The 14,358-nt window shown below is 40.0% G+C and overlaps 1 protein-coding gene across 2 annotated transcripts in view; it reads right to left on the reverse strand.

Annotated features, from left to right (window-relative positions):
- Positions 1 to 13,323, reverse strand: part of SEL1L (SEL1L adaptor subunit of SYVN1 ubiquitin ligase) — a 50,080-nt gene extending 36,757 nt beyond the window's left edge. The window contains exons 1-3 of one of the 2 annotated variants that reach the window (XM_024567243.4): positions 13,114 to 13,301; positions 8,187 to 8,224; positions 7,175 to 7,406 (exon numbers count right to left, since the gene is read on the reverse strand). In XM_024567243.4, the coding sequence (XP_024423011.1) occupies positions 7,175 to 7,406; positions 8,187 to 8,224; positions 13,114 to 13,183 (340 nt within the window). In that variant the 5' untranslated portion in view covers positions 13,184 to 13,301. Of the gene's footprint in view, positions 1 to 7,174; positions 7,407 to 8,186; positions 8,225 to 13,113 lie in introns of both variants that reach the window. The other variant, XM_045201301.2, reaches the window with a different exon arrangement.
- Between the last annotated feature and the right edge of the window lie 1,035 nt (positions 13,324 to 14,358).

A 14,358-nucleotide genomic window follows, 5' to 3' on the forward strand; every position in this document is an offset into this window, starting at 1 on the left:
ACTGTGAGGAAACGATGAAGGCCTGGCTAACTGTCTGAGTCACAGACAAGTCCCACAGGCAAGGCCTTGCTCTTCCACAGACCGTTTGAAATCAAGCTGCCGACTAGCCACGCATTCTCTGAGACTGACTTGACTTGTGACCATGGCCCAAAGCCGTAAGTCTGGAGAGGGACTGGGACCCTGCACTCACCGCCGAGAGGTCCTAAAGACTCCCCAGCCCCTCTGGGACACGTCTCACCGCGGCTGAGTCCCTGGCTGGCTCTCCGGACTCCTGCTGTTGCAACAAGGGACTGATTACCTGACCCTGCTTCCCTCACCTTTCTCCCAGTGCACACACCTCAGTGCAATTTGATTATTCAATGCAGCTCTGCAGAAAGGGGTTGGCCTTTTCTAGGCTTCTCACTGGTTAAGAGGAAAGTTATGTTAGCCCATTTTGAAATTTTTTGAAAATTCAGATTGTCCTGAACAATTCCTGAACATGGCATCTTTCTAGTTCAGTGGTGAAGTGTTTTTCTGTGAGGCTGTTTTGCCCCCAATATATACAACCCCTCCAGATGAAAGGTCTGGATGAGTGCAGGGGATGGCTGAAACAAATTAATTATAATACTGAACGGAAACACCGGTTTCTCATCAACCGAGGACAATAAACCCAAACCCTGCACCTGCAGGGGCACAAGGGCGAGGAGACAGTATCATGGTCTTCGTTTTCAAAATCCCTTCTGGGAACACCTCCCTTTTCCTACAAGGAAGCTCTCCGTGCCCCTCTCCAAGCTGGGGAGAGTGCTCTGACTGCCGACCGCCGAGCCTCTGATCAGAGCAGACAGGGCTGGCTAGCAGGTGGGCGGCAGGAGGTGGCCCAGCCCTGGCACTCCCCAAGCAGAAAACCTCCTGCTGTCGTCCACACTCACGGGGCACATGAACTGGTCTCATGGACAACAAAACTGTCTGGAACTGTTCAGCAGTCTCTCCAAAACCAAGGACTGAACTACACTGTGTGGACTGGAAACCCTAGGATAAGACGCCCATGTGGGAGGCCCCGTTGTACTGCCTGATGTGTGTCCTGCTCGGGGACAATGGTTGCAAACTGTTTGCTGCCAGTGTTGCCACATGTGCTCCCTGGGACAGTACTTCTGCATGTGTACCCTGACCACCACGACACTGCCTCAGCCCTGGAAGGCTTGCCAGTCAGCTTTAACTTACTGGCCACAGTTGTGCTAGGCCTGAATTGAGGCTTAGGGTCAGATAAAGAAGGTTATTACAGAAACTTAAGAAGCCAGCCACCTTGATGATTAATGGGAGTTGTTAACTGGCTAAGTCCAGGACCTGTGAAGGGCATAAGTGAAATGAATGCTGCAGGTTGGTCTTGCTCTACTGTATGGGTCTTGCCACTAGTCATTCTGCTGTAAAGACAGCTTGGCCAATGACCACAGGGGCAGACTGTGCAGAGAGGAGTTAACACAGCAGGCCTAAACTTCCACCCTTGAAAAGGCCTGCTCACCAGGCTGGCTCTCAGCTGGTGTCTGGGAACTTAGATTTCTGAAGGGTTCCCACTACCCCAAATGTTACAAGTGGCTCACCCCAACTATAAAAAAAAAAATACGGTTATGCTGAGCACCTGCTTTCTTCTGGGAGTCTGGCAATTGGTATGTGATCACTGTATCTTTGAACATGTTAGTTAAGTTTGTTAGTGAGTATGATCGGGGTCCAATTTGTGAATCCAAACCTTTGTGTTACCTTACCTGCAATATTTAATTTGAACTGTTAATCAGTATGAGTGATGATACATTTCTTAACCCTATCCACCAAAAAGGCCCAGTAGTAATGACACCTCAGCTGCACGCATATCCCTGGTGCCCAAGCTGTAATATCTAAATACAATTTCCCACTAAAAGCAATCTGGGTTCCTTGGAGAAATGGCTGAGATTCATTTCTGGGGCAGGAAATGTATAAGATGAATTTGGGACATCTTGTCCTGCCTGAAAAGAAAGACGATTAAGAGTCACTTACAATTAGTCAAAAGAACAAAGGAATGAACTCTCAAAGGCCTCAAATGGGATAATGTGAGCAATAAATGGGAATGACTGCAATAGAATGAAGCGTAAGTATATAAAACCCATAGATTTGTAGTAATGCTCAAAAGCAAAGCAAAACAAACCAACACACAAACAAAAACACACTCACTGGTCTCCTTAGCAGGTTGCTAGGAAACCAAATTATTATTTGAAAATATTTCAAGGAAAAGAATCAAGCATTTATCCTGCTTCTTTGTAGTGACTATATTTCAGAGTAACTGAATAGTTGATGAGGGAAAGTTGTCGATAAAATGACCCCAGACAATAGATGCAGGCGCAATGATAAGTTGGGAAGTCACCACTTTGCATCTCCTAATGAAGTGATGGATCTAGACAACAAAACAGTTGCCAAAACCTCTAGGTGGAAAGTTGTAATGGAGTGCAGCCAGGCCACCCCCACTGAGGGGATGTGACATGGAGTCAGGAACTCGGGGTATCCAGGAAATATAGAAATATAGGATGTCCTCACCCCCACAAGTCTGGACTGAGGGATGGTACATACAGAGCAGGGCTGTTGAGTTATTCTGCATATCAATAACAGCCCTATTGGTACCTGATATGTAAAAACGGTTATTTTGCATATCAACAAGTCTAGCCAGGGAGATGGGTGTGATTCCTGGACTAACTGTGGCAGTCCAGAAAGGCTGAGAATGCTGGCAGGTGTAGTCAATTGCAGGCAGGTGTAGTCAATTGCAGGAGGAGTCAGAAATGGGTTGCGGAGGCAGATTCCGGCCAGGATTTAGCCTGGTTTTCTTGGTTTTCTTATTCACGTGCTTTCGGGAGCAGAGAGGGGGCTCCCTTGACCACGTGGCTTAAGACGTGGGAAAGCAAGCTGTTGCAGTTTCAAAGGATGCAGAGGATTGCCCGGCTAGCCATGAGGACGTGGTATTGGATTAGGAACTGGAAATAGATGCCGTCACAGCTGCTGGTGCTGGAGACTGCGGGGAAAACTGCCCAGCTGAGCACAGATTACTGGAAGAAACCAGGAGTCTAGCCGAGCCACAGACTTCTATTTCTTTTTCCGGAGATACGGTACCCTTGATTGGCCTGGTTGGGCAAAGCAGGGGAAGAAGGCCTGTGTGTGTTTGTGGGTGTTTCAAGGGGCTTTGGGATTTTAATAACAACTTTCTACTATTACTCCAAACCTGTGTAACTTTTGAATAAATAGTTCCTTTCCTTTTTACCAAACTCTGGCATTGAGAACCACAATTTCTAAGGGCAGCGGGCAAAAGAACCATAGTACAGAAGGACCCTGGAGGACAGGGCTTGCTTTGGTAACAGTATCTTGGCCCCCTCAACGGGTTCATTCTGTAACAAAGTCAGTGGGGAACTTCTGAATGGCTGGATCAGGCTGATACCGCCCAGCCTCATTGATCAATCTCCAGATGTGGGGCAATCAGACACTGTATGCCTCCTGATGTAATGCAACAGGAAATATAAACCACTCTCTATGAAACAGTGTTAATTAAAAAAAGAAAACTAAATCTATCCAGGCCCCTAGAGCTAACTTCTAGTTTACAGACTAGACAGCAGACTGCAACAAGTTAAACGATGTGGCAAGGATATGACCAGATCCAGAAAGTGGGAAATTAGTAGCATGAAAATCATTGTTATTTAACAAATAAAGTGACACAAACAAGGGAGGGAGAATAGTTACAGATTAAAGGGAAACCTAAGATCTAAGCATGAGTACTAATTCTGACAAACCAATTCTAAAAATACATTTGAAACAACTGGGAAAACGGAACAGAATCTGGGTATTGGGAGATAAAGAAATAATAGTTTTGTGGGTGGTATAATAGTACTGTGGGTCTGTTGAAAAACATTATTTTTAGATGTGCACACATAGGTAAAATAATATGTGGGATTTGCTTTAGAATACTTAAAGCAAATAATATGTGGAGAGGGGACGAGAGGAAATGTGTGGGGTGCTGAAAGTGAGATGAGAACAAGAGTGCTGAGCTGGGTGACAGCGGGGAAAAGGGGGCCATCACACCCTCACTTTTGTACATTTGGAAATCTTCCTAATAAAAAATAAAAAGGACTAGCCTCTGGGACACCTTCAAGTACACCAACATTTGCATCATGGGGGTATCAGGAGCAGAGAGCAAGAAACCGACAACCTATGTAAAAAAGTAACTATGGAAAATTTCCCTAACCTGGTAAAGGAAATAGACATACAAGTCCAGGAAGCTCCAAAGGTCCCAAAGAAGATGAACCCAAAGAGGCCCACACCAAGACACATCATAATTAATATGCCAAAGGTTAAAGACAAAGAGAGCATCCTAAAAGCCACAAGAGAAAAGCAGTTAGTTACCTACAAGGGAGCTCCCATAACACTGTCAGCTGATTTCTCAACAGAAACTTTGCAGCCCAGAAGGAATATGTGAGAAATATTCAAAGTGATTCAAAGCAAGGACCTACAACAAAGATTACTCTACCCAGCAAAGCTATCATTTAGAATCAAAGGATATAAAAAGCTTCCCACATCCTGGCTGGTGTGACTCAGTGGAGTGAGCACGGGCCTGCCAACCTAAAGGTCACCAGTTTGATTCCCTGTCAGGGCACATGCCTAAATTGCAGGTCAGGTGCCCATTTGGGGGTGTGCAAGAGGCAACCGATTGATGTTTCTCTTGCACGTCAATGGTTCTCTCCCTCTTTCTCCCTCCCTTCCCCTCTCTGAAAATAATTTTTTTTTTAAAAAGTTCCCAGACAAGAAAAAGCTAAAAGAGTTCATCACCACTAAACCTGTATTACATGAAATGTCTTCTTTAAAAGAAGAAAAAAAAAGGATAAAAGATATGGATAATAAAATGGCAATAAATATCTAGCAAGAACTTAATCTAAAAAACAAAGTATATATCCCTGACTGGTGTAGCTCAGAGGTTGAGAAGCAGCCTGCAAATCAAAGGGTGGCTGGTTCGATTCCCAGTCTAGGGCACATGCTTGGGTTGTGGGCCAGGTCCCCAGTAGCGGGTGCGTGAGGGGCAAGTCCACATTGATGTTTCTCTCCCTCTCTTTCTCCCTCCCTTCCCCTCTTTAAAAAATAAGTAAATAAAGTTCTTAAAAAAAAAAAAAACAAAACAGACCCCAAAATATGTGAACAAGCAGAACAGAAACAGACTTGTGAGAACATTTTGATGGTTGCCAGATTGGGGGGTGGGTGGGTTGGGAGTGTGGGTGAAAAAGGGGAAGGGATTAAGAAGTACAGATTGGTAGCTAAAGAACAGTCATGGGACGTAAAGTACAACAAGAGAATATAGTCAATAATATTCTAGTAACTATGTATGGTGTCAGATGGGTATGATATTTATCAGGGTAGTCACTTAGTAAGTTATACAATGTCTAATTACTAGGTTGTGCACCTGAAACTAATATAATATTGTACATCAACTGTAATTGAAAAATAAAAAAATATTTAAAGTAAAATAAGTAAATAAAAAGTAATGAATTAAACTATAATACGTGGCCCAAATTAAAAAATCGTAATATGTACTTGGCCTAGGTGCAGGAAAAAAAGGCAGTTTCAAAGAAAGTAAACAATTATTTTTCTGAAGAAAAATTTAGCAGTATGTATCAAGAATCTTTTAAAATTTTATATTCAGTCCAGAAAATTCACTTTTAAGAATGTATTCTCAGGACATTTTCATAGATGTGCACAAAGATACATCTAAAATGATCTTCCAGCAAAAAAAAAAAAAAAGTAACCAATTTCAAAGTTATAGTATATTTACATGTAAAAATTTTTGTAGCCATTAACCATGACATTATAAAAAAAAATACTAAATGATATCGGAAAATGGTCAAGATAAACTGTTACATGTAAAATGCAGGCAATAAAATAGTATATACTTTTGACCCAATTTAGTCTCAAAATCATACATCTAGAAAAAGCCAGAAAGAGTAATTCTCCATGATGTTAATAACTGTTACTTCTAGTTAATGGGATTAAGGTGCTTTCCTGAAATTGGCTAACAGTGGAGTAAGTGGGTGTAGCAGTGATCTTTGACCTAAATGACAGAAGGGTGCTGGGACAGGGCAGAGTGGACACATTAATATTTTAAAGGACAGGTACTTAGCACACTCTACTGTGAGAAAGATCATGTTTTAAATTTAAAACCAGAGGGTGTCGAGGTGAAAGTCAGAAGAGGATTAAAGTTTGTGTAAGTTTAAGTGGAGAAGGGTAGACAAATTACCTAAGATGACTGAAAAGGTTACTGCAGTGAAAATCCTAATACAATTATGAAAATAACCAAAATAGCCTGTTAGACAATCTTGCCTGAGTGTGCCACTCTGATAGATTATTACACACTGGGGTCTAAAAAGAAATGTTAGAATATTAGTAGAAACAAATGCAATTTTGACTATAGAATTTGGCTTATGTAAGTGGGTTCAATCTGTCAAGTGAATAACTCGGATATATTAAAATCTAGAAAATCCTAAAAACCACCACATTTTGCCATATATAATGTGCATTTTTTGCCCAAATTTTTGAAGGAAAAATAAGGATGTACATTATCCATGGGTAGTGCTAATTTTGTATTTATATAAATGTTTTTAATTCTTTTATTTATGCTTCTTTGTTAATAGTGTAACTCAGAAAGCAATAATGGTATTTGTATGCAAAATAATACCCTGCAATACAAGAATCGGTTTTGTTTCTAAATATAAATGAATAGTAAATAATTGAATTTAAAAATTAAAACGAAAGACTTTTTTCCTTAAAGTCCCGGCCAAAAACATGGGTGTGCAATATACATGGGTGTGCACTGTACATGGGAGCACATTATACATGAGAGTGCAATATACATGGGTGTGCATTGTACATGGGAGCACCTTATACATGGGTGCGCATTATACATGGGTGTGCATTATACACGGGGCACATTATACATGGGTGTGCATTGTACATGGGAGCACATTATACATGGGAGCACATTATACATGGGTGTACATTACACATGGCAAAATACGGTACATTCTATTCATTATCTATTGTGAATGATCAGAAAAGCCAGACTTCTGCATCTTTTTCACTAGCTTTAAAATTTCAGTTGTCTCCTTTCTAAATCGGTCAAAAGCAAAGAAAATGTCCATACTACCTGGCTTCCGTACTTTCATCGGTTCTTCATAATCCTTGTTTTCTGGACTGGAAGATTCTAGAAAGCTGATTTCTTCTGTGACACTCTCCCCTTCTTGGCTCCGGAGGCTGTCTTCCTCCTCGTGAACAGGTGATTCCAATTCTGATTCTTCTGAATCAAGAAATATCTGACCAGCTACTACTCTGCCTCCTGCGCTGTGGTCCTTTACTGACTCATCTGAGGGCAAAGAAGTCTGAGAATAGAAAGTATTTTTAGTGGTCAATGGTACCAAAACTTGTTTCAACTAATTTGACCATTACTTTTATAATCCAGTTATACCTCCTTCGGCTCCCTGAATGTGCCGTACTCACTCATCTTTATGGGCTTTCACACGTGTTTGTCACATGTCCTCATCACCTGCCTAACACTGACTCTTTCTTCAAATTTCAACTTAGATTACTTCCCCCAGGAAGCCCTTCTGAATTCCTGGAATCTGGGTTAGGGTCTTCCCCTACATGCTCCCAACGTATTTTATACTTCCCCTTATGACGGCCCTGTGTTCTAACTTCCTGTTTCTTATCTACAGTATATTCCCTCTAATCTAGAGATCAGGGGATCATAACTGACTGGTCTCCTTGAATACATAATAATCAGCCTTATCCATTCAATTAACCGATTTAAGTATATAATTCAATAGATTAAAAAAATGATATAAGCAAAAATAAATGGCTAAGGTTCAGTCTTCAGAAGTAAAAAACCTAAAAACTGAAAAAATAGGAATAAAATCAATCTCTCATTACTCAGTAAGAGCCTGTTAGCTTTTACACACACACACAGAACATTCGAGTTGAAATTAAACTTAATAACCAACACTCTTAATGGAAATATTTATTTTCTCTCCAGTAGGTCAGTGATTTTTTTCCTTATCTTTTTATTTTTAAAAATCAAATTCTGTTCTCAAAAGATGCAGATTTCATATCCTTTGTTTTAAATCGGGCATCAGATATGAGCCAATGCAAATTTTAGTACACACCTTGGAATCTAAGGATTCATCCTGGCCACCTTCTTCATCTGCAAAGAAATTTTAAGACAATGTAGTCATCTCTCTTTTTGGGAAATCACAGGTATTGTTAAAAGAAAGCATTTAATAAATATAACAAATAATAATCAGACACTGAATGAACACATCCAGAATTATCTAAAACTGGTTGTACTCAGCAACTGTTCAGGAAAGGTTAAGTGAAAAGATAAAAATGGGTTGGGGTGGTAGTTTCTCCTCTGTTTCCAGGAAAGACATTAGCTTTACCTGTTACACAAGTAGGAAGACCAACCCCTACACCAAAACCAGATACTTCAGGTACCATCCAATTCTTCAGCATATATTTAGTCTAAAAAAAGATCTATTTATTTAGTTTATATTAAACAATGAATCCAGACCTTTCTTCCAATGCATATCTGCTGTCTTGGTTTTGTCTGATTATGTTAATTTTCCTTCTATTATTCTTTGTGTATTTTCCTGCTATTACTTCTATTCTGGTCCCTTGTTATTCTTTTTCCTGTTCTTATATAAACACATTCAACAACCCAATGTCCACATGCAAATGTTTGCTTTTTGTGTTCCTGGCCAGTTAGAAACAAACAGTCAGATGATCTCTAAGCTTCCTTCTTACTTTTAAAATTACCAAGTTTTAGACAGGAGTGAGCTTTGGTTTTGCCTGTTCCGTAAGTTATATGAGATTAACCAGTAGACAAAATGTTATTAAGACCATGTGATTTTTACCGGAAAAGTTGGTGTTAAAGATCGATGTCATTTACCTTTACTTCATGTGGTCGTATCATGAATATGGTTCGTAATTCTAAAGTATAACATGTTTTGGAGTTTGTATTATCACAATTCTGAGCTAACTTTAAGAGTATAACCAACGCAAAATCATGTGCAATACACACAGCTCTATTTCACAGCATGTTTCTTTTGAATATTTGAAAAACCGTCTACTGGTAAGGTTTTGTCATATACAAAAGTGCTGTCGATCGAAAGAAACTTAAATTGTGGCTACTTTCACATTCATTATTTTCAGATTACCTCCCAAATATGTCTTATTTCTGGTGGGTGGGGAAGAGGAGGGTACAGCATGTATTAATCCATAGTGCCCATACATTTAGGTAGTGATGTCAATTAATTAATAATCATCCTTCAAGCTAACTTCTTCACAAGTATCACCCAAAGCCCACATTCTAACATATGGTTCAAATTTCATTCTCAAAAAATCTTTGGATAAATATTCATCTCTATTACATATTGAAGTTATATGTGTGGATGTATTTAATTAGTCACAAACATTAACTAGTTAATATATCAAGAGCAGACATTAAATATGCAAATGTATATGGTATATTGGTATAACCCAATACAGAAACTTTAGATTATTTGAAACTCTTAGGTCACTAAATCATTAAATTTAGTACCTTGTCACAACAGGTCACATATGTAGCTAATCAGTAAATAATACAGATGCTTATAAATAAATCTTAAGACATGTCCATTTGAGACACTACAAGCTGTTAGACATTCATGTGTTTTTGAACTCCAAGAGACATGGGAACTTCTGACATCAGGGTTATTTCATGTGAATTGCATCATGCTTCTCTCTCTCTCTCTCTCTTCTCTCTTCACAAACTAGGAATAGATACTAAGGTTACTGGTAAATAAGAGAATTCTTTCTCATTTACTAAAGCAGAAGCTACTCCAGATGGTAGTCTTAAAGCATAAGCTATTTTCTCTTTCAAACTGATATATCCATTCACATAGCACATTTAAAGAAGTTGCTTATAACCTAGAAACTTCTGCTCTGTAGAAGTCAGTAAGGATTAAAGACACTGAAGTTATACATAAATAAGAAGAAAATAGTAATGCTTTCATCAGAACACAGACATCAAGCGACAAGAAAAATGCAAAAGGATTCAATGAGGAGTTACAGATTTCTCACTCCACAGCATTATATCCAAAATATAATGGTTTGTATTCCTTTAGTAATTGTATACCTTCCTTTGAAAAATATCTATTTTCATCTTTATTTTATCAGATAACAAAACTGCAAATCACCAGGGATATTCTCTCAGGAAAACGTAATTATTACAAATTCATTTTCCAACACATCATGTAAATTACACTGAAACACCTTCAAACACAGAAAGTCTTAAGAGTTTGGGGCAAAGAGACATCTGTCTTCTGCTTTGACATTGAATTTGTACACATGCTAGGATACTCCTGATTCTTAATTACTTCAAATCTGAGGCCTGAAGAGCTGGGTTCAAAACCTGGCTTTGCTGTATATTAATTTTATACATGTGGTTCAACATCACACACTTGCTCAGCCTCCTTTTCCTCAATGGGTCAAAAGGAATAATACCATCTACCCTGTTGACTCACAATGTTTTGAGCAACAAAAGAACAATGAAGTTAAACATCCTCTGCCGTCTGAAATCTACTCTTTGAACATATGGTATTAACACAATTATTACTTGAAATACCTAGCAGTGCACGTAATTAAAAGACTCTGCAACGATGTTTGGCACAAAGAGAGAAAAGTAAACCATTTGCCTATTCCTGACAAAAATAAGAAAATATGTATTTCTAAGTGAGAAATGTTACAGTATTTCTCACTATTATCTTGAGAAAATGAAGGAGAAATATCTTTTTAACGATCTCCTTCTTTAAATTTATTTATTCACAAAGAAAGCATTTCCAATAAAAGTATCATTGTTTCACATGCCTCTAAATCAAGATATTAGATAATAGCTACAAATAGTGATAGGATCAAAATCTCTTTGTTGGCTGATCATCATATTCTACCTACTAATAAATGCAACTTGCTCTGGGTAACCATTCACATTCAAACTTAAAGTCAACACAAAAGTATAATCCAAACCCAGATTTTTCAATAGGAGCAAATCTTTAAATCTCAACTAAAAATGAGGCTGACATCCCAAATAAATAAGCAACTTAATGAATAAAAAAGTCAACTGAAAATCCACATGCCAATTTATAAAACTTTATCTGATGTGTTTTATGATGTTTGCACTTCATGTGAGCACAGTACTGCCTTCATTACCTGTCGGGCTACACACATGTATTATTAGTTAGCTCTGGCCAAGTCAAGTTTTTGCCTCTACCAGACAAATGTTTTGGCCCAATTTAACTATGATGGAAATCACAGCAGACACTTCTTGAACCCAGTCCCCTGCTTACATCAACACAACCGAAAGATTTCACACGTCAGTATTAACACTCTTCCACCATAACATACTAAGAATCCCAACTGTTGATTAAATGACTTCAAGTATCATCTCCATGGACATGAAGCTCTAAGTATATACAATCTAGTCAAAGGAAGATGCAGGAAAATGTTTATATGATTTAACATTCTTTATACTCTGCAAACTGAATTCAGAGGGCTATGTATATTATTGAACTAGTAGTTCTCACAGTTTAGTGTAAAGATTCAATTGGGAGGCTTGTTAAACTACAGACACCCTATCCTGTTCCAGACATAAAACTGCATTTTTAACAAATCTCTAAGAGCAAGTCTGATGTAGGTGGTCCACGGTCCATCAAGTACCTTACCTTCTACACTCAGCAGTTTCTTCTCACACTTTCTTTGATCAAATAACAGCTAGCAGTGCTTGGAGAGCTATGTCAAGTTTTAGAGATTTGGTCATGAATGCGAACTAGCAGTGAAAGGGGAGGCGGGGGAGTCTGACCTCAGACCTCGATGCTGGCTGTAAAGTAACTAGCATGTGCTTGTTGCTTTTGAAATGTATCTCACACCACATTATGGGTAGAATTTTAGGGTTAGACCTCTTATTTTAGAAGCAGAATGACGTTATGGCATTGACTTACAACTAGGACAGATAATTTGGGGATTCAAATAACCATCTGGGAAATTTTCTGTTGAAAAAAAAAAAAGTTGACATTTATACCATGCCTTGTTCTAAAAAAATTTAAAGCCACAGAACAGCTGTCTTGTTAACAAAAAGTAATTAAAATTTAAGAGTTTTACTGTACCCATTGTTTCCTTACCAACACTTAGAAAAAACACCAAGTACTTCTTTTACTAACAATCTCAAAATAGAAATTTTCAGATGTAGGCAGGTTCAAGTATTCAAAAAAAAAGTATTTTTAGAACAAGAGTATAAATCAGCTACTTGAACAATCAATTCAAAAGCATGTGAATTTCTATAGCTACAAAAAGGTTAAAACTAGTGGCTATACTTTTTAAATGTATAGGGCCCATGATTTTCTCACAAATCATAAAATTACTGCCAACGCATATGGGGCAACTGAGACACACCGTGACAAGGGTAAAAACCACTTTCTTAAGGAGGACTTCCTCAAAAGGGGGAGGGAAGAGATACAATCATATCAAAGGTTGTCATTATTAATTTGACAAAGTGACTGAGGAAACAGTCAGGTGCTAAGCAAACCCACTTTCAACATTCTGGTTTTCATGGCCCTGACTCTGCCTAGTGACAGCCCCAGAAGCGTCAATTACCTAGTTTTACAAATCCCCAATCCAGTTTCAGACCCAACGTAGCACATAATCTACATGAGAGCCGACGAAGCTCCAGTAGAGATCCTGTGTCACCGTGGGTCTAAGCCAGGTGTGGAATTCACTCCAAGTAGTCAATTCCTCATTCGTGAGAAGTCGTGCAAAGTTTGTTAAGTGAGAAGAGGTGTGGGCACGGTGACCGCCCCTTCTTTTCCTCCCCGCTCTAGTTCCTAAACAACCCCTCCAGCTCAGGCGAACCGAAGCCCAAGGAATGACAGTCAGGGAAGGTTGGTACTAGCTGTCATCAGACAAGAGTGGAGCCTCCAGTTTCAGCCCCCAAGGCCCTACCCCGGGTGGAGGCCGGAGGGGGCGGTGGCTCTCGACCTCCAGTACGAGGGGGCGGATACTGACCCGAGTTCGCCGAGGCAGTGCCCAGCAGCACCGCACAGAGCAGCAGCGCCAGCCTGACCTGGACCCGCATCCTGCTCTCGGGGCCGCTGCCACCGCCCGGAGCTGTCGCTTTCGCCTCTGCCACCACCGACTCAGCCACCACCGCCTAACCGCTGCTCTTCCTGCTCTAGTCTCCTTCCTCCGCCCCTTCCCAGGCCTCCCTGTCCTAGAGCGTAGCCTATCCCCGCCTGCCGCTACGGGCTCCTCGCCCAATCGTCGAGGTACTCCCGCCCACCTCAGTGCCCCGCCCACAAGGTCACGCATTGGCCAATCATTTTGCGAGACTTCCACACCGGCTTTCCCGGTTGGACCACGCCGTCACCGACATGGCCCCAGTTAATTGGTAGCTTCTGGGTTCAACCATCCCGGAATGAGAGCGTGAATCCAGGACTGGGAAGTCACCTAAGACTACAAGTCCCACAATGCACTCTATGGACTTCTCTCGTTGGGTGCTCTTGGGAAGCGTAGTCCATAGTGGGGCATGCTTTAAAAGCGCAGGTGGCTGTTTAAGAGAACTTAGGTAACACCTGCGCTGAACACTAAGCTGAAGCCCTTGAACCTCCGGGTTTGGTTTTTTTTTTTTTTGAGGGGGTGGCAAAATAAATATCAAGAAGCAAACAATGTAAGGTTAGCAGTTTGCAATGTGTTAAGCTCTTCCTCTTTGTTTTATTTAGAAAATTTGAATTGGAATAATAATATCACCAAGGAAAAAAACACAACTGGTAGACCGAATTCAAGATATTATTTTTAACTTGGCTGAAAAAGTATCATATATTTGGAAATCGGGATGGAACTTACTACCGGTCCTCCTTTACCTGACAAAACAAAGGGAAATAAACCCTACCAAAACCCTACCAAAACTAGCATTGAAATGATCTGCAATCATTTCAATGCTAGTTTTCATTTTTATGAGGGCCATTAGATAACAATCATTTAGAAAAGCGTGCCAACAGCCTTTGCAAACCCTTTCAAACACTTGTCCTCATTTGTCTCCTTTTGTAAGTTACATTGTTCTTTATTCACTAGATTCAGGAGTTTAGGCTGATGTTTTTGGAAAAAAGGTGACAGTGAGTGCACTGCAGAAACAGAAATAGTCTTGCGTATTAAGTACCAAGTCCAGGCGCGCTCCCACTGGGTAGCAGGGCTGTAGCTTGCTGTTGCTGCCCCTTCATCAGATTGTGTCATTCTGCTTTTCCTAGAATCCAT

The sequence above is a fragment of the Desmodus rotundus genome, chromosome 7 (assembly GCF_022682495.2).
Source record: "Desmodus rotundus isolate HL8 chromosome 7, HLdesRot8A.1, whole genome shotgun sequence".
Lineage (NCBI taxonomy): Eukaryota > Metazoa > Chordata > Mammalia > Chiroptera > Phyllostomidae > Desmodus > Desmodus rotundus.